The sequence below is a fragment of the Nannospalax galili genome, unplaced genomic scaffold (assembly GCF_000622305.1).
Source record: "Nannospalax galili isolate Female #2095 unplaced genomic scaffold, S.galili_v1.0 scaffold1430, whole genome shotgun sequence".
NCBI lineage: Eukaryota > Metazoa > Chordata > Mammalia > Rodentia > Spalacidae > Nannospalax > Nannospalax galili.
In genome coordinates, this window is record NW_008329126.1 from 751,172 (window position 1) to 777,601 (window position 26,430).

The 26,430-nt window shown below is 49.8% G+C and overlaps 2 protein-coding genes and 1 long non-coding RNA gene across 5 annotated transcripts in view; 2 read left to right on the top strand and 1 right to left on the bottom strand.

Annotated features, from left to right (window-relative positions):
• Positions 1–1,801: 1,801 nt before the first annotated feature.
• On the bottom strand, positions 1,802–11,806 carry LOC103732625. Of its 2 annotated transcripts, none has more exons than XR_607200.2 (3): positions 11,691–11,806; positions 2,942–3,133; positions 1,802–1,872 (listed from the first exon to the last, which is right to left on the bottom strand). It is a non-coding gene; the product is annotated as an uncharacterized LOC103732625 (long non-coding RNA). The 2 variants fall into 2 exon arrangements; XR_001872395.2 differs by having other exon boundaries at positions 11,696–11,795.
• Positions 11,807–11,966: 160 nt separating this feature from the next.
• Lhx1 (LIM homeobox 1) lies at positions 11,967–18,791 on the top strand. 2 transcript variants are annotated; one of them, XM_029562515.1, is made up of 6 exons: positions 11,967–12,468; positions 12,977–13,555; positions 15,250–15,476; positions 15,564–15,841; positions 17,173–17,338; positions 17,667–18,791. In XM_029562515.1, the coding sequence occupies exons 2-6, from the start codon at positions 13,386–13,388 to the stop codon at positions 18,044–18,046; spliced, it is 1,221 nt and encodes a 406-aa protein (XP_029418375.1). In that variant the 5' UTR covers positions 11,967–12,468; positions 12,977–13,385; the 3' UTR covers positions 18,047–18,791. The 2 variants fall into 2 exon arrangements, with proteins under 2 accessions (XP_029418375.1, XP_008829477.1); XM_008831255.2 differs by lacking the exon at positions 11,967–12,468 and having other exon boundaries at positions 12,777–13,555.
• A 5,631-nt stretch (positions 18,792–24,422) lies between these two features.
• The window catches only part of Aatf (apoptosis antagonizing transcription factor), a 125,676-nt gene continuing 123,668 nt past the window's right edge, over positions 24,423–26,430 (top strand). Inside the window, exons 1-2 of the mRNA XM_008831267.2 lie at positions 24,423–24,688; positions 25,743–25,934. Of these exons, the coding sequence (XP_008829489.1) occupies positions 24,598–24,688; positions 25,743–25,934 (283 nt within the window). The 5' untranslated portion in view covers positions 24,423–24,597. The remainder of the gene's footprint in view (positions 24,689–25,742; positions 25,935–26,430) is intronic.

The window sequence follows — 26,430 nt, forward strand, 5'->3', positions numbered from 1 at the left end:
CATATGATTAATGTTGGATGAATGAGTCAGAAAGACAGAAGGGCTAAAAGAAAACAAACAGCTGGAAATGCAGGAATGAGTTTTTTGCAGAGTAAATATAGTTTACCCAAAATGATTCTCTTTCTAAACTGAAGTGATTCTTTTAATGACTTTTTATGATCTATAAGTGAATTTAGAATGGTCAGAAGAGGACTTTGGATCGAGCATGGTATTTTATATGTAAAAAGTCCTTTGGGACTAAAGTTTTAGGGGTAGGAGAACCCACAGAGATCATCTGGGCCAGTGATTTTCAACCTTGGTTGAACATGGAATCACCTGGGAGTTTTGTTCTTGTTTTTAAATAAGATGCAGGACTTCCTTCCAGAGATGCTGATCTGATTAGTTTGGAGTCTAGGCACCTGTGTTTTAAAAAAAAAAACAACAACAAAAACTCCCCAGACAATTATGCTGTTGCAGTCAAAGACGAGAACCAACCATGTAGGCCAATACTTCACTTTACAGATACAGAAACGGAGGCAACTTAGTCTCTCACACAGCTGACCAATAGCAGAACCAAAACCAGAGGAGCTGATCAGTTATCCTGACCCTTACATGTCTCTCTGAAATACCTGTGAAATGAGCAAATAAAAGACCAAGGGGTACTAACTTGGGCATGGTGGAGGCAGGCTTGTAATCTCTGCATTGGGGAGGCTGAGGCATGATTTCTAGGCCAATTTGTGCTGCATAGTAAAACCCTTGGGGCAGGGGTGGGGGGAGAAGCAGGAGAAGAAAGAGGAGAAGGAGGAGGAGGAGGAGAAGGAGGAGGAGAAGGAAGGGGGGAGAAGGGAGAGGAGGAAGAGGAGATGGTCTTTTAGAGGCATGTGCCTGCAGAAACCAGATTTTCAAGTCTATCTCCCATGCCTATACTTCACGTTTTCATCAGAGCTCAAGAAGGCTGGCATTTCCACCCTGTTCCTCCAAGTTTGCCCTCTGGACTTCAATAGGAAAACATGCAAAATTTCCAGTTCTAAATCTGTCCACTAGCCACCAAGGGCTCAGGGCAATTCTTTCTCCTTGGCTAAGTGAAGGGTGGGAGTGACTGTCAGCATGGGGGGGTACCCTGTGCAAATACACACAGACACATGAAGATGCCTATGCACCTGTGCATGGGGCACACATCTTGTCAGTCAGAACCCAGCATACTTACATGTATACATGTAAAGATTTATGTGGTTTGATATGCATGTTGATATTTATGCAGCAATCTAAGTATCTGTATAAGAAAATATGTGTAAATGCATTAGAGACTGAAATTGTGTACATGTACCTGGAATGGTGTACAAGTGCATAAAACTAAATTCGCATTTACATTTACCAGTGAAAGCGCATAGATGAAAATATGTATGTGCAACTGTGTGTGACAGACAGTCTGTGTGTATGTCTGTGCAGGTTTATGTGTGAAAGAGATTTTGGCCGTTTCTATCACGCTTCTCTTAAGTAATCATCGGGAAATGTATGTGTCGGGAAACAGTATCCTTCATGCTTAAATATGTCTTGGCATATATAAATGAAACATGATATTGTGCCGGGCGAGATGCTGCATATTAACATTGTTTATCATTGATAGAATTAAATAACCCATGCAAAGCCCTGGTATCATTTCTTACCATTTTATTTAACACTGTTTTGGCTGGTTCACATAACACACTGCAGATTACTGAAACGAATGTGAAATTTGTAGAATATAACACACAACACACGAGACATATACCAAAAGAGTATCATCTAAAAATTCCAACTGTCCTCATTTTTCTCTGGGCTCCCCTTCTTGCTCTTCTTTCCTCAACTCTGGTTAAGGCTTTCCCTTCACACTTCCCTAGGAGGCCTCTGCATCTGTGGGAGATAAAGGGGTGGTGAGGATTTGGGGTGGGGGAAGAGATAACACTCCAGGTTCTGGGCTCTGGAATGTGTCTGCTCCTCCCAGTCTGTCAGAAGCAGGCCCAAACCCCAGCATGTGCTAAACAGGAGACCAAACCAAGCATTTTTATAGCTTGACAGACCCTAGGGTTGACTGACAAAGTTATTCATTCAGATCGAGGAAAAGGAGATTGTATTTATTAAATTAGTGGTGACTCCTTCCTGAGAAGATTCATGGAAACAGGTCCCTGCTTCTCTTGTTTAAGGGAAAACTATATCTTCTTGGGGATCCAAATTAGAACAAGCACACATCTAGGCGCAGAACTGCCAGTTCACCTTCCAGAATGAAGGCTTGCCAGTGGACTGGGATGCCAGCTCCACTTCTATTAAGAAGGACATAAGGATAGAGCTGGAGAGATGGCTCAGCGGTTAAGAACACTGACACTTCTTGCAGAAGACCTGGGTTTGAATCCCAGCACCCAAATGGCTGCTAACAACTGTCCGTAACTCCAGTCCCAGAGGATCTGACAGCCTCTTCTGTCCTCTGTGGGCATTGCATGACACGGGTGCACTTACCTACATGCAGGCAATACACTCGTACACATAAAATAAAAATAGTAAATAAAAATTTAAAAAAAAAAAAAAAGGACATAAGGCAAAGCAAAACTAGCAAGCTAGGAAGGCGGGCTCTCCATCTACGAGGCCAACCTGGGATACAAGCAGAAAGGTGCTGGAATTACAGAAGAGATTTGTATGAGCTTACCAGCCACCAATACTGAAAAGAAATGACTTTTTATTCCAGAGATGATAAATAAATGGCACTTGTAGGTCTTTTCAAATTTGCTCAGGACTCGGGGCCAAGATTCCACATGGAACCTCCCTGGTGTCCCTGAACTTCATTTAGGCAAGCTTGGTGCATGGAACTCCTCCCTCAGTCTGTCTTCCTGCCCTTAAAGTTTTTCTCACTACCTTTTGTCCTATCCAGACCTCCTAGGACTATGAAGTAAAGGAAGCCAAGTCTAATTTGAACAATAATTGGACTCACCTCTACTCTACAAATCCTGCTACTACCAACTAAGTGGTCATCAGCAATGTCTTTTCAGACAACCTCCAGCCCCTCTCCATCAGCAAGGGTAGCAGCCAACCTGTGCAGAAACAGCTGAATGCCAGCACCAGCTGAGTACTGTGTTATTCTCATGCTGCTGAAGCTGGGAAGTTGGCTCTCCAAGGCTGTCTCCTGAGAGAATACAGAAAAGAAGAAAAAGAAGTTTCTAATGTTTGGATTCAATGTGGGAAGGGTGGAAAGCATCCTATAGTATGTGTGCATTCCCCAACACACACACACACATACCACACACACACACCACACACACACACACACACACACACACACACACACACATGGCTTCACACAGACAAAATCATGAATCATCTTCATGACTGAACATTTCAATGCTTGGCAATATTCTCAGAGGCCCAAGGTTTTCAGCCAAATCCCAGATCTATGCACAAGGATGCTGCATAAATCCCTCCCCTTATGAAAGGCCAGTCTGAGCAGATGGGACCACTCTTATGTAAACTGGAGAGCCTTCCCATAGCCCAGCTCAGAAGGAAAGGCAGGAGACTGGCCTTCCCATACTGGAAGCAGGAAGCCAGTCTAGAGGTAGAGGCAGAAGCTGTTAATTCTGAGGCTTATGTTCACATCTCCAACTTATCTCTCTGGGGAAGATGTCCCCTTGACCACACAATCCACCCTCCCCTCCCTAAGGGGAGGTCAGACTGGAAGAGACTACTTCAGAACAAGTGGTGACCAGAGGTGAGAAATCAAACAGGGCTTAGGAGAGCTGGCCAGGCGGGAGGAGGTAAGAGGCCAGGGCTCTTTCACCCTAGTTTATCTTCAGACTAAAGCTGGGGACAGCACCTCATAGTCATACTACTTACTGATAATCACCTCATTAATATTTATTAAACAAATTATTTTTATGAAGAAGAGTTGTGTAACTAAATGCTCAGGGGAGGTTGAAGGCATCTCAAAAGCTTCTGTCCACCTTCAGCCTGTATCATACCATCTCCCACCCCAGGCCCTACCCCCAGGTGTGTCAGACAGAAGGTACAAGGCAGGTGGACAGAGACAGACTCAGACACCCCAGGTGCTCACCAAGAAATGCATAGAGTGTGAAATTACCCCAGGGCTGGACAACTTACCACCACACAGGAACCCTTGGGGTACTGAAATAATTAACTTGCTAATCAGCTACACCTTGCTCTTTCCTTTCTTCCTGGAAAAAAAATTTGCAAATCGCCTTCCCATCAGGTTCCTATATCAGTCACTTGGAAACAAATGATGTTTTTGAAGAAATATACCCTCTGCTACAGCATAGACTGAATGGGTCTTCTCTGAGTATCAGGCTTCTCCACCTGCTCACCCTTGCCCACCCGGGCTCTGAGGGCACAGAGACAGAATGTTTCTGGAGATGCAGGTTTTTTCCATCCTCAGCAGAGCTTTTCCATCTCCGTTAAGCTTTCTCGCTTGGGCCCTCTTTAGCCTGCTTGCTGGTGCTAAACAGCCAAGATCCATGTGGAGAAAAGAGGATTGATTAGAATCGTAATAATAATCCCTGGCATTCGTCCGGCTTTAGCGCTTACAAAGTGTTTTCACACATTATCTCATTCGGTCAGAGGAAGTCAGAGCTGGAAGGGACCTCAGCAATCATGTAGCCCAATCGACTACACTATAGATGAGGAAACTGAGGCCCAGAAAGGTTAAATAGCTTCCTCAGAGTTTGGGGACAGTGTGGCCAGGTCACCCTGCTCACTGTCTAGAAATCTTATGCTGCCTGAGATCCCCTGAAATGAGGCAAAGAACACAAGTAGCCTTTTGCTATGTAACAGATATAAACCAAGACATCAAACAACTGAAGAGTGAACAGGAAAATGAATGAAAGTTACTGTTACAAGAAATGGCTTTTGGAGGTGCAAGGAAGGGAGATATTAAATCTGAGTCCTATATGGACATATTAATTCAAAGACTCCCCTCAACCCACTGCCTCACTGACCTTTTTGTCTTCTGGGGCTTAAAAACATGAACATGATGCACTTTGAGATCTGAGGTTTAATTTGGGGACAGGTTGGCAAGTGGGGGTCTTTCTTGGATTCTAATCTGAACCTATACTGAAGTGTTCACAGTATGGTGGGCTTGTGTGTTCTGTGTGTATCCATATAAGACATTAGATGTAACAGTGAAAAACAGGCATCTTGATCCTTTTAGAGATCAGATAATTTGTAAATTAATAGCTCTTTGCCCCCAAGGCTCTGAGGAGGTTAAAAAGATTTCTGGAGAAGGGAAGGTGGGGATATAAGACAGAAACCAGAAACATACAAAACAGGAAAAAAGCAGTCAAACATACACAATTCTGTCAGGAACATACTTCCCTGTGAATAGCACATGTGTTCAGCATTTCCATGGGGCTGTCTGCCCCCATTGCCCAAGCCTGTTGGAAGGTAAGTGGTTCCTTTGTGTGTTCGTTTATTACTAAGCCCAACTCTTTTCCCTCTAAAACTCCGTCTTCTCCCTGTTGAGCTGACCATGCTTGTGGATTTATGAAGAGAGATGTTTTAGCAGAAATCCCCCAGAGTGTCCCATCAGCCCTAAATCCCAGGCCTGCTCACCCCCCCCAAGACCCCATGACACACAGCATGCCAACACGGCTTCCTCTTGCCTATGCATTAGCCATCCATTGTGGCAACCTGACATCTCTCACACATAAAACCGTAAGAGAGAAATAAAATATCTGTCTCTTGGCGAAAATAAAGCTTTGCCTCCCTCCTGATGTATAGGATATAAAATAAAGCCGCGGCTCCAATAGTGGCTTTTCCTTATGCCAGAGTTGCCTTTGCACACACGGAGACAATGAAGACGGATGGTTTGGGAGGAGGCCCAGCCTCCTGGGGCCGCCTTCACCCTCTTTTATTATAGTCTTTCCCCACCTCCCTGCCTTTCTCTTTTTTCTTCACTTTCTTTCCTTTCTGGTTTCTATTTGCCTTTTATACGCCCTTCTCATTCTTTCTCCTGGAACTTTATTTCTCTTGCTTGTTTTTTTTTTGTCTGTAAAGTATGACAGAGACAGTGAGAGGGGAGCCAAGTTTCTCACCTTCTCAAACATGCTGGCCATCTTTTCTGGCTCCCATCACCCTCAACTCTCTCTGGACCTCTAGTTTCTATAACTAATTCTGCTGTGGACTTGCTTTGGTCAAATGTACAAATGCTCCCAAGGGACGATTAAGAATGTGTCTAGTAGAGTTGAGGTAGGGGTTCAGGAAGCTGCCCTCCACCCCACCCCTCTCCTCTACCCTGAATTGAGTCTCTGCATCTATTTACTTAGCCTCTGAGGAGGCTAACAGAGAAAAGCTACCACTTTGCCTAGAAGCTTCAGCAGACACAGTGGACCTTGGGTGCTTTCAGCTAACTCTGATGCCAAATGACAGATAAAAGTCTGACTCTCTCCTCTGTCCCTGCTCCCCAGTCCTGAGAATTGAGGGTGCTGGGAAGCAGACTGAGCCTTCTCCATGCCCACAGAGGCACTAGGGCTATCACATAGGCACAGAGGCATGCCTGCCTGCCTTCCCACATACATATACGGCATACTCTTTCTGCTAGGCAGTGTCCTCCTTTTTCCTCCTTTGTCCCCAGAGAACTCACCCTTGCCAGGTAACAACTGCTCTGTGAGGAGGTTTAGCTCTAGACAGTTCTCTTTACCCTTTCCCTAGCCTCCTCCCTTCCACTAGTCTCCATCTAGCCCAGGCTGTCTCCCAGCCCATCCCAATCCTCTCCAGTTCTGTTAGGGACTGCAGGATACATACAGCCTAGGTCCTGGAACAGTGAGTAGTGATTCAATCAAGGTGATACTCAGGATCTGGGCCCTTGGGGAAGAATAGAAGAGGTGGAGTCGTGGATTGCCAAGTGCTCTGTGTCCAGCAGAGGGGTAGTGGGTGACTTTTGGCCTAAGAGACTGAGCTCCCCAACTGCAAGGCTGTAGAAGGGCCTCAGCTTGTGTGATCTGGTCTGAGAAGACCTTTACTAATATTGCTCAAACCTGGATAGGCAAGGTAGGAACATCTGCTGAACTCTGCCCCAAAAGGAAGCAGAGGCCAAGGAAAAAAGCCTTGAGCTGCCAACTCTAGAATGAACTCATTCTCAGTCCCAAAGGCTATTAGCTTTGGGGTATCTCTCTCCCCCCCTCTCTCCACCCCACTTGATATCTCTACAGTTATCGGCAGTGACCACCACCATTAGGTAAGGGGAGAGAGTCAATTAGTGAGAGGATTAATTACTCTAAGGCAGGAGCCCCGTTTGTCTTCCTCACGGGTGTGAGTGTGTGCTCAAACAGAGGAACATGGGCACGCACCCAAATACACATTGTTGTCACGCCGTCTTAGACGTTTTATTTATTCGTTGGATTCCTGCCCAGAGCGGCTCACACGCTTTCCACGGGTGCTGAGTCTCCCACCAAACAGACTGCTGCCTCCTTTTCTCCCGCCCAGGAATGCGCCTGTCACACACCCAGCACACTCAGGTCCCAGGGGAAGCCCCGGATGGGAGCTTCAGAGTCCTCAGTCACTGGCTTCTTTTTACTGGCTTTTCCCCTCCTCCCACTGGTATCTTTCTGGTTTGTTTTTTTGTTTTGTTTTGTTTTTTTGAGACAGCCTTACTCTGTAGTCTAGGATGGCCTGGAGCTCAGTTTGTAGTTGCTTTGAACTTGAGGTAATCCTCCTGCCTCAGCCTTCCAAGTCCACCAAGGGCTTCTTCTTTTTTTTTTTTTGGTCTTTTTGAGACAGGGTCTCGTAGTCCCAGATGGCCTGGAACTCACTATGTAGACCAGGTTGGCCTTGAACTCACAGAGATCCCTCTGCTTCTGCCTCCCAAGTGCTGGGATTAAAGGTTTGCGCCACCACGCCCAGTCCAAGGGCTTCTTTTCCATTTCTTTTGCTTTACTCTTACTTGTATTTCTCTTGACAGATCTTCCCTCCTTTTATACGGTCTTGCTTTTTCTGTAGTTCTCTTCTTTCCCGCTCTTTCTCCTCACTCTGTCTCCCTCCTCCTCCAACACACCCTCTCCCTTCCGAGACAATCATCTTTGCTCTGCCGCTCTGACCGAGATCAGCACGCTCGACCTCGCTGCTCCACCCGCCCCCTCCCCAAGCCCAGTGTCCTAGCCCTCGTGGGAAGCCAGCGTTGTTTACCCAGGCCAAGCGCACACCGTGACGTCCGGCTGGAGGCTGCCCTTTCTTTCGCTGTTCCTCCTCCACTACCTCCCAAGCTCTGCTTGGAAAACGCGGTCCGTAGCAAAGTACACACTGGAGCTCGGTGGCAAGGCCCACCTCCCCCACCTTCTCAGCGACCGTGGTGCAGCGACCGGAAGATCAGAACCTCTTACTTGGGGATTCCTGTATCCGAAAGTGTAGATAATAGCGATGCACCCCACATGTCCTCTAACCCCCTTACAATACGGTTCAGGGGAGACAGTGATATAAACTAGAAAGTATTGCAATTAAGAGGGGTTACCGCCAGAGAGGGTAGGGGAAGGATTCGGGAGACAGCAATCAGATCCGGGAGACTCCATCTGAGCAAACCCCCTGGGTTGCATATGCTGGGTCTTTACTAGCCTGTGCGGGCCTAGCGTGGCTTCTAACCGCAGGGTCGCAGATGTATCCAGCTAGCGGTTTCCTTCCTCCTTCTCGGCGCCTACTTTCACGTTCATCACCCTTTTCTGGAAATCATAGGCTAGACTCAAGCGTGAAGAGCGAGGAAGGAAGCGGCTGCTCTCAGAGAATCAAATAGAGGCGGACGGTGACTAAGAAAGAATAGTCCCTGCTTGGCCCGGGTCACTCGGGATGTGGGGGGTGGGCTCTGCACCAAGGGGGTTAAGAGGATGCCTGAGGGTGGGGAGGGCTGGCAGAACGCACTCCACTCCCAGTTCTCCAGCTGACTTTCTGGGATCTCTGAAGAGAAACCTTACTGTGGAAGCCACTTCCTGGGCTCTCTGGGGCCTTTTCCTTCCGTGCCTTGGGAATCGGGCTGAGCCGATTGTGACCAGAGTGATGGCCAGGCGTCCAAATTGAATCTCACAGCACCTGCCCAGGGTATAAGTGGCTGTGGGTCTGGGTGACTTCGAAGGATGGAGGGTAGGCAAGCGCTTGTGTAGTTGTTGAGGTCTCTGACAGTGTGGCTTGTAGGTGAGGAGGGAAGGCTGGGAATCTTCCTTGAAAGGACGAGTGTATGCAGAACTGGGCTGAATGGCTTCTGAGATAGAGAATTTAGAAGGCTGGATCAGTTTGCTCTCCATGTCTCAACTGCCCATTACATTTTAAAAGAAAAGCTCAATGAAAACGGGGGGGGGGGGCGAGTCTAGTGTGCTGTCACGGTGGAAGCGTTAATCTGGACTTTAAACATAAAATCAAGGAGCCAAGAGATACACCTTGCTTTACCCTCCTCAACACCCTCCACCCCGCCACGCCAGAGTTGGCTCCGGTACCTGTTTACTGCGCCATCTGGATACCTGGGCCAAGCAGAACTCTATGCCCTAGGACCAGAGTCCTGTCCTCACCTCAACTGCAGTGCCCCGCGCTATGCCGTCCTCTCAAAGGGATCCTCTTTCCCCACATCTGGGTCTCAAAGTCCTTGAATCCCCTAACAGATAAACCTCTCCATGCCCATGGAAGGAAGGTGCAGGTTTTAGGTTCGGAAAGTACAGGTAGAAGAGTTCAGCTGTCACCCATCAGGTCCCACGACAATGGCTCCCCCACCCCTGTTTTGCACGCGTAGGAACCCAGCAGCTGCTGGGATAAGCCGCTAGGACTCCGACTCCGACCGGGATAGATAGAAAGGGGCGGTGGAGCCCCGGGCGCTTGCAGCTAGCACTGAAACAGAGAGCGTAGGGACCAATCTGCACCTCACTTTAGCAGCAGTCTGGGAGGCGCCCCCGGTTAGGTTAGGCGCGCCCGGTTAGGAGGCGCCCCGCTCCAAGGTTATTCGAGGGTGCCAGAATACTGGGTACTAGACTGGTTCCAGGAAGTGTCCAGGTCCGCAGGATGAGCGAGAAGCCAAGTCCGAGACCGCAGAGCCCGCCTGTTAGGTGGGAGAACTAGGTTCCCTAAACCCTGGGCATCCCTGAGTCCGGCAGAAAGTTGCTGCTGGAAAGCTAACCAGTCTACTGCGCTACTTTGGTTCACAGCTGCTCTATCCCAGCCCAGGTCTGTAAGTGCAAAGGGGTACTAGAAAGCATTTAGAGGCCTGGCACTCAGAGGTGAGGTGGGGCGGGGGGAGGGTGTGAACAGGGCAGAACGCCATAGAGGCATACCATAGGACCCCTTGAGTATGGTTTCCAAAGGAAAGATTAAGCCGGTGCGAAGGCAGAGGCTGCGAAGGACCTTCGGGGTTGCAGGGCGGTGCACGCAGAGGCAGAAAAAACGGACAGCCCTAAAAGCCAACAATCCCACCGAAGGAAGTCAAATTCATGGCCGCTCTTCCGTGTTCGCTGGAAGAGGGTATTTATTTTACTTGCAGAGCCGGATTCCCTGCCAGGTGGACTGCGTTTCCGCGCGCATTTCTCCTAATTTAGCCCTGCTGTCTGGTGTGGAAGATCTACCTGGTGCATAATTGAAGGAATTTTAAAAGATTCCGAAATATCACGTATACTGGCTATAGGGCCACCCTCCCCTCCTTCACAGTTGGGCCCATGTGCCTTCTTAACATCATTTTGCCCAAAATAGGAGCAGAGGGTAAGAACCCATAACTCTACCTTCAGGCTCCACTTTGGGACAAATTTGGGATAAGCCTAGAAAAAAAAAATGCGGTCGCTACGGAATCTAGGTGTTGACTTGAGTGTGCCAGGGAACTAGAATGACCTTCTGAAAGCTCTAGCTCTCAAGACCAGGATATGACTCCCCTCCCATCTACGCAGATCCGCCCCCTCCCCGGTAGGCAATGGCCAAGAGTTTATAACCCGAGCAGCACTAGGAAAGTGTAAGGTCTCTAAGGAGTGAAGTAAGGTCAGCCGGTGTCTGGGAAAGCGTGCTAGTCCGAAGCTTAGAAAACGGAAGGACTGGGAGCCCGGCCTGCGCTGCCCTGGGGCTGCACGCCTCCACCCACTGCCGGCCGAGGGTGGCACCCCGCCGCTACCTCCCCACCCCGTCCCCTGAGGCGGGACCCTGCGGAATCCCACCTACTCCTTTGTTTTTGTTTGTAAAAGGTGTCTCCGGATCACAATTTTCTCACAGCTTCTCGCCGGAGCTGCAGCTCCTCACCCGAGGCGCTACCCCACCCACTCCTCCAACCGGGCGCCGTGCCTCGGGTTTCCCCCGCCCCCTTCAGGAAACTGCCCGAATCAACTCCCCCCCCCCGCCCGGAGAACGCAGCGGGAGACCCACACTCGCGTCTCCAGGGCACCCGGGGCCTGCGGACTTTGGATGGACTAGGGGAGGAGGCCCAGAAAGGGGGACCGCAGGAGAGAGATCAAGCTGCCAAGTGCCCCCTACGTCTCCGAAGACTCGGGGAAGACCAGCGCTGTGCCTGGGGCAACTTTCAGATCAGAAGAGTAAGGGGAGCGGGCTGCCAACGCCTAGTGCACCGCAAAGCGGAGCGGTGCAGCTGGACCCCCAGGCTTCCAGACCCAGCCGCACCCCATCCCCAACAAGACTTATTCTAGAATTGCCCCTACCCTCCGGCAGAACTCTGGCCCCCTCCTGCGCCTCCTCCCGCCCCCTCCCAATCCTTCCCATTGAAACCGACGCCTTACCAAACCTGGAAAGGGCCTGGACACCTCGCCGCCTGTCGCCCGCGCCGCGCGAGGCCGCCGCCACTGATCCTCTAAACGCGGTCTCCGGGCACTCTCCCGGGCCAGGGGGATGCAGAATGGTTTACAGAGGGACGGCGAGGCTCTGATTGGTCGTAGGCCGCCGTGACGTCGGCGGGCGCTGCATTAAGGCGAGGGGTCTTCCAGAGCTCAGCCAACAGCCAGGAGCAGTGACCGAGCCGCTGGAGCTGGGGAGAGACGCGCTGAGGCGGCGGACTGGGCCAGGAGTCCAGGGACCGAGGGGCGCGAGCCCGGAGAGAGCCAACTGGAACCGCGGCCCGGACGGCGACAGCTGCCAGCCGCGCAGAACTGTTCCCGCCACCGGCCTACTGTAGCCGCTGCACCAGGACCTTATTCCAAAGCTCTCCAAGACTCACCCGCCCCCTGGCTCCTCCCGTTGAACAAGAAAAAGAAAAAAAAAGGGGGGGGGCAGAAAGAAGGATACTAGAAAGGAAACCCAGATTTGCCACCACAACCAAAAAAAGAGGGGGGAGGGAGGAAAAGGAGCAAGTCCAGCGACTGTGGGGCCGGACGCAGGCGGCAGGCGCGTGGGCCAAGCGATGCGGGGATGCGCGCCCAAGCGGCCGCCAGCTGTGACTGAAGCCGGGATGCACTGCCAGGCGCGGTGAAGAGCCAGACCCTACTGCCTCCCCGAAGGAGCCCGGGCGCAGGGAGGGCCACCCCAGGACACGGAGGGCCGCCTGGCAGGCCACAGGCTGAGGTGACTGGGCTGGGGCGGTGGGGTGCGAGCGAGTGCGCCTGGCTGCGTCCGCTAGAAGTTGTCTCTTTCCATTTTCAACTGGGAAAAACACTTTCTCCAAAAGGGGGGAAAAGCCTAAGCAACAACTGCAATCAACAACATCTACCCTGCCCACCCTCTCTCCCCTACTGCCTGCCCCCGCCCCCTGCTCAGGCCCGGCGCGGCGTCCCGACTCGCTGCTCGCTGCAGGCAATTTAGGATCCAAAGCTTCTCTCGCCTGTCTCTCTTCTTTTTCTTTCCCTTTTCTTTCTTTCTTTCTTTCTTTCTTTCTTTCTTTCTTTCTTTCTTTCTTTCTTTCCTTTCTTTCTTTCTCTTTCTTTCTTTCTTTCTTTCTTTCTTTCTTTCTTTCTTTCTTTCTTTCTTTCTTTTTCTCTCTCTCTAAGGGGGAAACCCCAGTGGTGGGCAGTCCGGCATGCATACACCCGCCTTCATACTCCAACAAAAGCAGATGCACTTTGACTTCTGACAGCTCTACCTCAAGCCGGAGAGAACCTAGTGTCGCTTTCCTCGGACCCTCAGCTCTCCGCGTCTTCCTCTTCGTCTCCAGCTCAATTTTATTTATTTCCGTTCCCGCCGCCGTTCACGGTGACCTTCACTCCTTCACGGGCTTTGGGCAGAAGAGCCGCTTTCTCACCGGCTTGATACTGCTTTTCACCGCCTCGGGAGCTGAGGTGGCGCTGCTCAATTCCACGCCCTGGGACTCCCAGGTTGCCCCACCACCAATCTTGTTTCTCCCTGGTTCGGGTTTTGGCTTGTCCGGCTCGAGTGGGTCTCCTCTTTTTTGGAGGAGCTGGAAAGCTCAGGCTGATCGTCTTCGGGAGTCATCTCGGCTCTACTTGTCCTGCCTCTCCCGGCCTCACCCGACCAAACCAAAGACCATGGTGCACTGTGCCGGCTGCAAAAGGCCCATTCTGGACCGCTTCCTCTTGAACGTGCTGGACAGGGCCTGGCACGTCAAGTGCGTGCAGTGCTGTGAATGTAAATGCAATCTGACCGAGAAGTGCTTCTCCCGGGAAGGCAAGCTCTACTGTAAGAACGACTTCTTCCGGTGAGTACTTCCCTCCCGCCTCTGCTGCTCCCTCCCCACGGGCCCTTCCAGGCCAGCTTTGGATCAGAGGTCAGCGTGGCCACACCAGCGCCGTTAGGTACTCTCCCTAGAAAACGCAGCGAAATCCCTTGGGCTTCTATCTCCTTAGCAGCTGGCATGCCGAGATAACCGCCCTGCTTGGTAGTGGAAAGTGTGTTCCGGGTATGGCTGCACGTGCCTGGGAAGAAAAGGTCTGAGCTGGCCTCAGAGTGGAAGCCCAAGCTTGGAAGAGGTACAGCAGCCTCAGGTTGTTAGCTCCAGCTAGTCCTTCCCCAAGCCAAGCTCTCCAGCAACTGCTTTTTCCAGGGCTCCAAGGTTGCTGGTCCTCCAGGTTGAGCTTAGAAGCCCCAGTTTTCTCCCAGCCTCAGCCTTTTCCTTCTCAGAGAGGTCTTGGCGGGAACCGTAGAGCCTTTTGGGTGGAATGTCCTGTAACCAAGAAAGCCTTAATAAAGAACTAGGCCTCGAGGCCAGTCCTGCACACCTAGGAGCCGCCCCAGATCCGGGTTAGCCTTTCTGTACACCTGGGAGGATCGCACAGTAGCTGTCTGGGTTTGGCCTCGTCGGGGAGATTCTCTCCACATCCTTTCCCGCCAGACAGGCCGCCTCTAGGACACATAGCTCGTCGGAGCCGGGGAAATTCTCAATACTCCCCTCCTTTTTAGCATTTTACTTGTCTTTTCTTAAACTCTTTATTTTGCCACAAATATAACAGAGAAGAAAGGTCTCAAATGTAAATTGTAATCCCACTGGTTTGAAATCTACCAGTTTACAGCGTTGATCTCAGTTTCTGTGTTCACAGTTTGTAGTGCTAGATCAAATGCGGGAGGCAGTTCGAGGCCACCGGGGCCCCTTTGCCCTGAGGCCCAGGACGCGCGGCTGCTGTTTACCCGGGAACTGTGGAGCAAAGTGCGGTGCAAACTGCTCCGCGGGGATGCTGAGCTTTGGAGCTTGCGCGCCGGGCTTTGGAAGGACTGGATCAGAGTCTGAGAGCTGTAAGCCAGCGGTAACCGCGTGTAGCCGGCCCCTGAGGCCCGGCTCCGCGCAAAGCTCAGCAGGGCACTTAAAGCCAGCTCAACCCGGCCGCGACTCCCGCTTGCGCCAATCTGCCAGGCTTTTGCGCATGAATGTGGCAGCAGCCCAGCTACCCACCACCACCAGGGCTCTCAGGCGTCGGTGTTTGTTTACCCATGGTGGGATCGGACCTTGCCAACCCCCGCCGGTGAGCAGGTCCTTTTGTGCTGAAAGGCGACGCTAGCAGAAAAGAGCGGCGCTCCGGGAGCATTTCTGTGGAGCGCTTATTCTAATTTGACTTCTGTGAATCTAATCGGAAAATGCGTGCTCCTTTTTCCTTCTGCCACCATAGCCACTTTGGCGCCTTTTCTTGCGACGCTTTCTTCCTGGGGGTAAAGTCTGGGCATGAGGTTGGAGCTGGAGGGCAGTTTGGGCCGTAGCTCTGATCGAATGTATTTCCTTCCTCATTTTTCTCTGCATCCATGCTCTCTCCTGCTTCATCTGCCTAATTCATCCTCATGTCATTCTCTCTCTCTCTCTCTCTCTCTCTCTCTCTCTCTCTCTCCTCTCTCTAACTTCTTATGGCTATCTTTCTTTCATCCTGTCTCCCCTGCCCATCTCCAATCTCCTCCCACCCGATGCAGATGTTTCGGTACCAAATGCGCCGGTTGTGCGCAGGGCATCTCTCCTAGCGATCTGGTTCGGAGAGCGAGAAGCAAAGTGTTTCACCTCAATTGTTTCACCTGCATGATGTGTAACAAGCAGCTTTCCACCGGCGAGGAGCTGTACATCATCGATGAGAACAAGTTCGTCTGCAAAGAAGATTACCTAAGCAACAGCAGTGTCGCCAAAGAGAACAGCCTCCACTCGGGTGAGGCCTGGACCCAACTGGGTTAGGGGAGGGTGGGGAGGAAGGCCTGCCAAAGCCCCTGCTCACCAGTCCTTTCCCTCTCCTCAGCCACCACAGGTAGTGACCCTAGTTTATCTCCGGATTCCCAAGACCCATCACAGGATGATGCCAAGGACTCAGAGAGTGCCAATGTATCGGACAAGGAAGGTGGCAGTAACGAAAACGATGACCAGAACCTAGGCGCCAAGCGCAGGGGACCCCGAACCACCATCAAAGCCAAGCAGCTGGAGACACTGAAGGCAGCCTTTGCAGCTACACCCAAGCCCACACGCCACATCCGAGAGCAGCTGGCTCAGGAGACTGGCCTCAACATGCGTGTCATCCAGGTCAGAGTCCAGGCCTTGCCACTCTATCACCCAAAGACCCACATGGCTACTAAGGGGACCCAGGCTGAGCCTGGGGAGAGCCCAGAGCTCATGGAAGCTTCCAGTGAATAGGGGGAGGCCTCAACCAGTGGGGTAATGAAAAGTTGATTGATACATTGGAACAAGAGAAAACCTCTTTTCTTCCTATGAGCACAGTGGTGATAATAGCTAAGAAAGGGGATGGGTTTGAAGCTGGGCATAAAGCTGGAGGAAGGCATGAAGTCCAACACCACAGCAACAACCAGCATCCTTCTTTCTGCACACATCCTGTCCCACTCCCACCCTTGATAAGGAGCAGAGAGGTGGTTATGGGCTCCAGTGATTCAGTTCCTCTGGTTTCTGCACAAGATTCTCTCTCTCTCTCTCTCTCTCTCTCTCTCTCTCTCTCTCAAGTTTCCAACCCCAATTGTGTGGGTCTCAACCCAGTTACACAAACCCCAGAGCAGACTTGCCCTTCCCAAGTAGGTGGGGCATCCTAGATTGAAGGAGAGATGGTTATGTGGGAAGTCAGCATTCCCTAGATACATGTCTGGAGTGGGATGGGGAGGCTAGGCCATCTGCAGGTAGCTGGGCCTCTGCATTGGGAAAAGGCCAGATAGAGTGTGGCTAAGGCAGCAGGAGTCTGGCCCAATGCTAGGTGTCTGATCTGTTTGCCTGTAGGCTGTAGATGTATGTGCCTGGGAGGCTGATTGTGCCTGTGGAAGTGTTCCAGCAGGCAGCCCTCTGCAGTAGGCTCTGAGGCCTCTGGAAGGCTGTGTGAACCTATGGTCATGAATGTGGGGTTGTCTGTCACTATTGGTGAGAGTCTATGGCTAAGTATGTTTGGCACTGGGAGATTGTGAATAGATTGTGAATTTTGGTGGCACTTCCTTTGGGAAACAGCAGGGAAGCTTTCTGTATCCCTGTCACTCTCATGGTATGGGGGTAGGGACTGCAAGAGACCCTAAAAGGGAAGCTATGTGTGGCACTCTTTTGGAAAGGTTCGGTGTCTATGTGTATACAGTCCCTAAGATAATGTAATGGTGAGTGTGTGACTATTATAAATAGTTCGGCTTTACGGCAACTGCTTCACGCCAGACAATACAGTTCCGTCGGCTTAGACCTCGCAGTCGGGACTCATCTTGGCCCAGCATCTGCCTTGCCTGGTCCTATTGAGAGACCCCACCACTTCTTACACACACGAACCAAACCTGAGCGCTCCGGAAGCCCAGTGGGCGATCTGGGCAGCGAAGGGGTGCGCCGGACTGGCCAGTGGAGTCTCGGTAGTCTCATCCAGTCCATGTGTATTTCAGGTTTGGTTCCAGAACCGACGTTCCAAGGAGCGGAGGATGAAGCAGCTAAGCGCGCTAGGCGCTAGGCGCCACGCCTTTTTTCGCAGTCCGCGTCGGATGCGGCCGCTAGTGGACCGCCTGGAGCCGGGGGAGCTCATCCCCAACGGTCCCTTCTCCTTTTATGGAGGTGAGTGGCAGGCCCGCTTGGGCTTCGCTGGAAGCGGGTGGTTGCCGAAGGTATCTGTCACTTTCTGTCGAGGAACGGAGTCAAGGGAAGAGCGCAGGCTGGGGAGAAAGTCAGGGGAGGTGCTGAGAAGAGCTAAAGCCGAAATCCCAACCCCGAGGAGAGGAGGATCCCCGGGTAGGGAGCAGCTGGGGTTTTTGTGCCAAGCCTCAATCCTGCTCCTAAGTCCCACAAACAGCCAGTTCCCCTGGCGGCCGTGCTTTCCCATCCTGTCTGTCCCACTCTACTCAGGGTTCCACCCTGACATCCCGTTCTCCTCGCCGCTCTGCAGATTACCAGAGCGAGTACTACGGCCCCGGGGGCAACTACGACTTCTTCCCGCAAGGACCCCCGTCCTCTCAAGCCCAGACACCTGTGGACCTACCCTTCGTGCCCTCTTCCGGGCCTTCGGGGACACCACTGGGAGGCCTGGACCACCCGCTGCCCGGCCACCACCCTTCAAGCGAGGCGCAGCGGTTCACCGACATCTTGGCGCATCCCTCTGGGGACTCGCCCAGCCCGGAGCCCAGCCTGCCCGGGCCTCTGCACTCTATGTCGGCGGAGGTCTTCGGGCCCAGCCCACCCTTCTCGTCTCTGTCCGTTAATGGTGGGGCGAGCTACGGGAACCACCTGTCCCACCCTCCTGAAATGAACGAGGCGGCCGTGTGGTAGCCGGGTCTCCCACGGTCCACCGAGTTTGTGGTTGTACAGAAATGAACTTTTATTTAAGAAAAACATGAAAAAAAAAAAGAAAAGAAAAACATAAAAAGCAAGCCTCTTGCTCCACTTCCTCCAGCCTTGGGGACCATTCTCTGTTTGGGGAGACTGGATGGCAAAGGAGGTTTAAAATAGGATCCAAATCCCCTTCGAGGTGGAACGGAGATCCACGCACTGGCTGGAAAAGCGCAGAACTGGGGCTCCGGAAGGGGAATTCAGAGCTCTCCCCAACGTTCCACCTGGGCCTGAATCCGTGAACCCACTCCGTGGGGCCGGTGCCTCTGGCTAGCCGAAAGACATCTACGACAGCTGCAGGCGCACACAACCCTAGGTGATGCCAGGAGCCTGGGGAGGGAGGCCCGGAGGCACTCAGCTGGGTGAGGGAGGAGAAGCTGTCGGGGGCAGTCCAGCCTGGAGGGTCCTAGTTCTGAGAGCTCCCTTAGGGATGTCTCAGAGTTCAGCGTCAACAGCAAACTTATAGCTTCAGAAACAACGGCCTGCTGTGCATCAGGTGGGACTATATATATATATATATTTTTTTTTTTTTTGTCTATCTGGGTTTTTATTTTTTGTTTTTGCCAAAATTGCAAAATTCTAAATGTAAAGCCCTCAGTATCAACTCTTCTACCTTCACAAATTCTCATTCTCTCTGTCTCTGTCTCTGTCTCTCCCTCTACTCTCTCTCTCTCTCTCTCTCTCTCTCTCTCTCTCTCTCTCTCTCTTCCGCTAGCACCCATGCAGCCAGACCTTGCAGTAAAATGACTTGAACATCAGCTCTACAAGAAAAGTATTCTACCTTCATACACATGCCTGCGCGGTGCGTTGCACGCGCGCGCGCGCGCACACACACACACACACACAGACACACACACACACACACAAACACACGTTTAAAAAAAAAGACTATTGAACTAAAAAACAGTCAACTGTTTACGTATAAAGTTAAATTCAGGAGTTCAGTGTTTTACTAAGATACCCTGTTTTGAAACCTCTTGTTCAAAAGCAAAATGTTTTGAGCAATCAACCAAAATTGTTCCTTTTCTTTTCCTGTAGATGTTCTGACAGATTTTGCAGGGCTTGCAGCTCACTGTGCTAGTATGTAAAAAGGTGTTGTTTACACGAGGCAAAGAGAAAACACGATATTCAGACAGTTGCCAAATAGAATAATTATAGCACAAATACTGTAATGGTGCCTGGCACCAACAACCTGAGGAAGTGTTAAAAAAAAAAGTGTTACAAGGTTTAAAAAACATCTTTGCTAATTTTTAGTCCTGTTGAACATTCATGGAACTGTTAATATGACTTATATAGACCCACACAGGTTTTATTTTTGTGTCTTTAAAATAAAAGTCCAAAATATTTAAATTTTATGGTCAAATATGCAGTCAACAGCTGCTACTTTTTTCTTTATATATTAAATTTCTCATATGTCTTTTATTGTTCTAATAAACCTAAGCTTGTGTGACCTCCAGTGCATATTAGACCATTCACTGTATGAAAGAAAACATGTTGAATAAATTTGTGAGTTTTTAATAAAAATAGAAAATCTGATGTTTAGATAATTGGTGTGGTATTGGATGTTTTCAACAACTAGAGGGGACTCCCAATGGGTGCTGAACAGAGGCACTCAGAAGTCAGGAGAAGTATCTGTTTTCACCTTGACTGCGGCTAAACCCCTTTGCCAGGATTTTTGGCTTCCTGCTGTTATTAAGTACAGATTTGCATTCTGTGGGTTTAACTGATACAGCTGAAGAGATATTTGCCGATAAGTTAATATAGAATTGAAAATAGAACTCAAATCCGTGGATAGAAAAAAAGCGAGTGGTACGGGTCTGTGATTAGGTGAGCAATCAGAAGTACCCTCTCCCCTCCCTGCACTTGAAAAACCGGGATTTTGAATAACAGACACTTGTAAATATATATTAGAGACAGTCTTTTTCAGTTTCAATTCATTTTCCATAGAAAATCCTGCTTTCTAATTTGCTGGGTTGAAAGATAACGTACAATGAATGTACTAGTATAACTAGGAATACTTTAATCCCTTTCAAAGAACTAATAGGAAATTGTTATTTTATACTATTTGCTACATTTGAAGTTCCCAAGAGGAAAACTATTTTGCCTGGCATAAGATACATATTAAATTTCTGTGAAAGATGAACAAAATAACCAATATAGAAATCAAATTTCAACTGGGAGTTGCCAATAGGTTATAGAAAATAGTTTAATTCTTTCCCAGACTTCATTAGAAATGGAAGAAATGTGAATGTTTCCTACGATGAAACACTAATTGTGTGGGTATATGAGTATGTTTCAACAGCACACAATATTAGAGTCCCAGAATTTCTTTACCATGTCACCTAGATTTTCAGTCTGGATTATTTACTTCCTTATTTAAAAAAATGAATAAAACAATTTACATTAAATTGCATGTAATTTCCACTGCTGTTTTCTTATTTTGTCAAGACACAGTCAAGTTTATCTTTCTTGTGGAGAAGGCTTTAAAGTAAGCAATATTTCATTACATCCCTATGAAGGCTTATCTAATGCGGGCTATCAGGGAGGAATCTGGCAGTGTTCTTTCAGAAATAAACATTTATGAAATACAAGAAAGGCTTTCAAAACTCCTAGCCTCTGCATACAGTACATTTTATCTGTTTTATATGCAATCACTAGGTCTGTATGTTTTTCCCTTTGTAGTAGTTATATGCTTTAAATCATAGCTAACATTCATTATAGCCACCATCCTGTAACCTTCCCCCTTAAAAATATTCCTTTAACTGAACGTATGCTCATCAGAAAGTGGCATTTTCCTATCAAGGCTGCTGAATTATTTAGCAGCTTTATTGCGGTATCAGAATATTTGAAAGAAGCACTTTAGAGTTGGGCAGGCGGTATGGATTCCAACACCTTGGCGGGTGGCTCAGTCTTTTCCCTCGGCGGCGGCGTGGTACCTTGAAATCCAGTGAATATCCGAACGGGTGGCAATGCTCAGCAGTCTAATCTGGAACTAAAGGCCCAGGAAGAAGAGATTTAGAAATGGCAGGGGCTGGTCGCGTTCCCATCTATGCAGCAGTGCTGCGGCACCTCTGGCCCAGAGTCATGTGGAAGACCGTACCACTCCCACAAGAGGCCCCGGGAGAGACTGGGAAGGGAAGCACACTTAAGTCCCCTCTCGGCCACTCTCACCCATGAGGGCAGTCTCCTCTAGGCCGACTTTGGCAATCCTGATTCCTCCCAGTGGCCATCTTAAAGCCACCACTTCTGTGCTGCCTGCCACCTAACCCTAACCTACCTGCCCTCAGGGTTCCAGCCACATGGAGCTGCCATCTATGCTGGCAAGGGACTCCCTTCCCTACTCAGCATCTCCCGCCGGCCAAGCTTTGGGGAACTGTTTTGATGCTAGGCAAACTAAGGCTGGCATATCAGTGGAAAGTCAGGACAAGCCTGTCAGGGGTCTGTTGTTTGATGTTGTTAAGGAAGGCAGTCAGATCAGAACCTGGTTTCCCTAAACTCTTGAAATACTGGCTGCTTCTGACCCTTGAGGGAGGTGTCTAATTGTCACCTCTGCCCATCCATGGCTATCCCTGAAATCAGCCTGCCACTCAGACGGTAGGCAAAGGGAAATGAACCCTGAACCCCTCCTGCCTTTTCTCCAGAGGTCAGACTGCTCACCTTTATGTTCCACATCTCATCTGCTCTCCTTGCTAGAGGTTGAAATTTCTTCTAGGAAGATATACCATCCTTCACATGTCCCCTCCCATAGTGTACCCTCCATCTTCATCCCCAACCCTCCATCCAGGAACCCCTCAACCACACCTCAAGGAACTAGAATGCAATTAGGGAAGGGGCCCCGCCCCAGAGGGAGCCTCTGAGAGGTTTCTTCCATTCCCCTTGCCTCGACTCCCCTTAGTTGCATCTTAAGGTCTATAATTCTTTCCCCCTTCTCTCCATTCCAGGAATCTTCTTCCTACTTTCAGTAAGGGCAAGAAACAGGGGAAGCATTTTGAACTGTGATATGTGTAAGAGACTAGAGTGCTTTTGATTCCCTTCTAAAAATGATTCCCAAGTCAGTAGCAGCAGGACAAGGAAGGGAGCATGGGGAAGCTGGTTTATGTTGTTTGCCCAGCACAGCCTCAAATGGGCCAGCAGTGTCTGTATGAATGGCAGTTTAGAGGTGGTCTCTGACTTGCCTTCTCTCCATTTCTCCTTTCTCCTTACCTTGAAGGACAGATTTCTGACTCTTACTGCCTGAAATAGCAAGGGAAGAGGATTGGGGGAGGTAATTTACTGAATGTGGGGAGAATTTTTTTTGTTCTTTGAAGCCCAGGGCAATGGCACTTTGTAGAGGACTGAGGAGCACATTTTTGTTCTGGAGGCCCAGAAACAGGTACAAGACTGCAATTACAGAGGGTATACTTAAAAACAAACCCTTGAAACTGTTCTCAACAATGCAGAGATTTTCTTGAGTCCTCTGCCTAGTCTGACATTCTTTACTCTCCATGTCTGAGAGGATTTACGCTAATGCAGTCTCTCTTTCTCCTTTGTAACCATGGTCATTTCACCTAAGAGCACTTAGGACAGGGACATGGGACAGGCCATACTAGAGTAGTGAACTTTCTTTGTTGGAATCTGGGGGTCTCTGAAGGCGCTGAAAGTCAGGGATTGTCTTCCTTTGGATTCCACCGAAGATATTAGGGAGCTAAGAGTTGCCTGCATTGCTCAGCTCTGGACTCCAACTGGCTTGTAGAGCTTAACATGTACTAAATCCTGGGTTCAATCCCTAGCATCACACGAATAGAGTGTGGTGGTACATGCCTGTAATCCCAGTACAGGCAGGAAGATCAGGCATTAAAGGTCATCTTCAACTACATAGTGAGTTGGAGACCAGCCTGGGACAGGAGACCCTGCCTCAACAAACAAGCTGGACATGGTAGTGTACAACTTTAATCCCAGCACTTGGGATGCAGAGGAAGGTGGATCTCTGTGAATTCAAGGCCAGCCTGGTTTACACCGGGAGTTCCAGGCCAGCCAAGGCTACATAGTGAGACCCTGTCTCAAAAACAAACAACAAACAAACAAACAGGCACTGTCACAGTGTATCTATCACTCATGTCTTTTACTGGATTCTTTTGAGGCAGCTTTTCTGTTTACAGAAAATTCCAGGTCTTCACAGAAGACTTCCAACAGATCAGTATAGGCCACTTTATACTCACTTTGTCATTCTCCATTGCTGTTTATGTTTCCATGTTTGTTGCTCCTCTAGGCTGATCACTGTGTGGAGAGAATCTAACTTATCTTGTATTTCATCTAGCAGTGCCTGCCACATAGTGGGCAGTCAGGGAATGCTCCATGAAGAATGTCAAATCATTGCATCTTTTCATGTGCCTGGGTGCAATTAAACTTATCTTACCAAGGACTATATATGTATAAATATTTATTAGTGATTATTTTATGTGTTTGAGTGTATTGTCTGCATGTAAGTGCACCCATGTCGTGCAATGCCCACGGAGGTCAGAAGAGGGTGTCGGATCCCCTGGAACTGGAGTTACAGATGGTTGTTAGCCACCACATGGGTGCTGAGAATTGAACCCACCCAGGTTCTCCGCAAGAACAGCCAGTCCTCTTAACCACTGGGTCATTCCTCCAGCCCCAGGACTTTATATTTTGAGTCTGACCTGAGTGAGGGGTTTCTTTTCTGCATTTGTGCACCAGGTTCGGGTGTGTGAGCCGCCCTCATCTTCGAAAAGGACATCTATCCAGATGGAGGTGTGTAGTACAGTAATTCCGACTCCACCCCCCTTTTGGTGGCTCAGGCATGGCTACTTGGAGAAGCTCCAGAAAGGATCTTGATTGTGGTACAGCAATGGCTATTCCTAATTATTCCTATTAACGAAGATAGCAGTTCCACTCACACTTGCACACGCAGACCCCCAAATCCTGGCTGCGCAGGGACTGAAGATGTTGTGCCCAGACCCAGGTTCCATTAGGCAGTGAAAAGCCATTCTTCCGTCCGGGGTACGAGTCTGTGCTTGCTCGGGTGTAATCGAGGTTTGAAAAGCTTACCCTTCACAAAGCCAGCCACAGTGGGCCACGGCTACCTCACGCTTCATTCCTAAACGAACCTCACACAAAGCTTGACGCATATTTTATGCAAGGAGACGCTGGCAGAGTGAATCGCAACCAGCGCTCCACGCCTGAGGGGGTCACGTGCCCCGGCGCTATCCCACACTGCCCCGACACGCAGTCCAGACTCGGGCGCAGGCGCATTACGACGCCCTCGGCATTCCGTGCGCCTGCGTCTCCAGCCTAGCAACGTCTGTGGAGACGCGAGGCCCCGCCCCTCGCGCGGGTCTCCCGGAAGTTGCTTGCCGCATGCCAAGTGGAGGTTCCGTGCGGTCTCAGCCGGGGTGCGCAGTGTTGTTGGGCGAGAGCCCCCGGGGGGCCGCGTCTGGACTGCGCTCAGGCTGCGGGTTCTCGAGCGCAGCGCGGACCGGAACCTGGTGACGATGGCGGGGCCTCAGCCCTTGGCCTTGCAGCTGGAACAGTTGTTAAACCCCAGGCCGCGCGAGGTGGATCCTGAGGCCGACCCGGAGGAGGGTGAGGCCTTACGGGGGCAGGCCACGTGCGGAGCTGGGGGGCCCGAAGTAGAAGTGGGGCAGGCCCCGGGTGCTTTTCTAACCTTGGCGCGGAGGAAAATTGCCTCTGCAAGAGGCTTGACCCCGAGAGGGTTGGAGGAGGACGCGAGGAGTGTAGACCTGGTGGGTGGGCGGGAACCCAAGGAGATGTCGGAATGGATCACTATGGCTGCAGACTGGCAACTAGATGCCCTTCCTGTGTAGCTTTAGAAAGAACGGAGAACTCTGATCAGTTTTTGTTTTTTTTTGTGTTTAAAACCGGCAAAACCGGCCGCCTCTAAAAACTTGCTTGGAACATGACATAATATTCCTTGGTGCTATTTAAAGTCGCAGGACACTTGCTCAGGGTCTAATGACAGACTGATGTTTTGTAAGCCTGTTCAGAGCCTAGATGGAAGTAATCGTGCTGTAGACTTGAGTCACAGAAGTGTGAGGAAGGGATAAGAGATTAGGAGCCATGGTTTGGGAATGTCAGGTGAAGGGACTGGGAGTTTTTTAAGCCAGAATAAGTGAAGAAAACTAGAGGGATGGGATGGAATGACTGGAACTTGTTGACTGATGTAAGATACTGGAGTGACTGGCACACATCGAGGGGAAACGAAGATCCTCAGGCATGTAGTCTAGCGCGCTTTAGGCTCTGCATTTAATCTTCAAAACCTCCCAAAGAAAAAGAAACAAAATACCATGGAGAAGGGATCAGGGAAGAGCTAGACTCACAGGATTCAAGGCATAGGAATGTGTCTACTAGTAGATACAGGAAGTTAGCTTTCTTAGAAACAGAAAGCAATAGGATAGTAGTCTCCCTAGAAACCATTGATAAGTTCCCTCTTTCTGGAAATTGGTGGAGATTTTGTGGAGAACACTCAAGAATGAATTGAGGGGTGGGGATGTGTTCAGTTGGTACAGTACTCAGCTAGCACAGGAGAGTGTTGTGTGGGGTTGAAATGGCTTAACAGGGTTCCAATTAAAGTTCCTTCTAACTTGAGATTCTGATTCCTTTTTTCCCCTCCCCACAGCCACTGCTGCCAGAGTGATTGACAGGTTTGATGAAGGGGAAGAGGAGGAAGGTGATTTCTTGGCAGTGAGTAGCATTCGAAAATTGGCATCGTCCTCCCTCTTGGACACAGACAAAAGGTATTCTGGCAAGACCACTTCTAGGAAGGCTTGGAAGGAAGACCATTGGGAGCGGACTCTGCCAGGTTCATATGGTGAGTACATGTATTTACATGGAACCTCCGCCCCCTCCAGTTTTGTAGGGTTAAACTCTTGTTTTGTTTCTTCTGGATGCTTTCTGGAAGTCTCTGTGTCCCTACTTATTTTAGGGGAGACCATTGATTTGATACTGTCAAGGGCCTTAGGGATCACTATTTCACTTCATAAGAAACCTAAAGCCCAGCCAGACATGCACCTGTTATCTCAGCACTTGGGGAGACTGAAGCGGGAGGATCAAGAATTCAAGGCCAGTCTGGCTACTTGAGACCTTGTTTTAAAAAGACAAAAAGAAACCTAAAACCGAGGGTGATGAAATTTCTTTCCCTAATGCTCAGAATAATTACTCAACCAAAAATGAATGAAAAAAATGGGCAGTGCATACTGGATATTGACAAGAGCTATGTGTTCAAAAACTAATTATGTCTCATGAGCCCTTGGATTTTGCTGCTCTTAGATTTTGACACTTTCTGTTTTCCAGGTTTTGCTTTGGTT

Bases quoted from the DNA above. Each gene is read 5' to 3' on its own strand.
- Lhx1 (XM_029562515.1), top strand. From the start codon at position 13,386: ATGGTGCACTGTGCCGGCTGCAAAAGGCCCATTCTGGACCGCTTCCTC. The intron at 13,556-15,249 runs GTGAGTACTTCC...CACCCGATGCAG, and splicing joins TGTAAGAACGACTTCTTCCG to ATGTTTCGGTACCAAATGCG. The intron at 17,339-17,666 runs GTGAGTGGCAGG...GCCGCTCTGCAG, and splicing joins TCCCTTCTCCTTTTATGGAG to ATTACCAGAGCGAGTACTAC.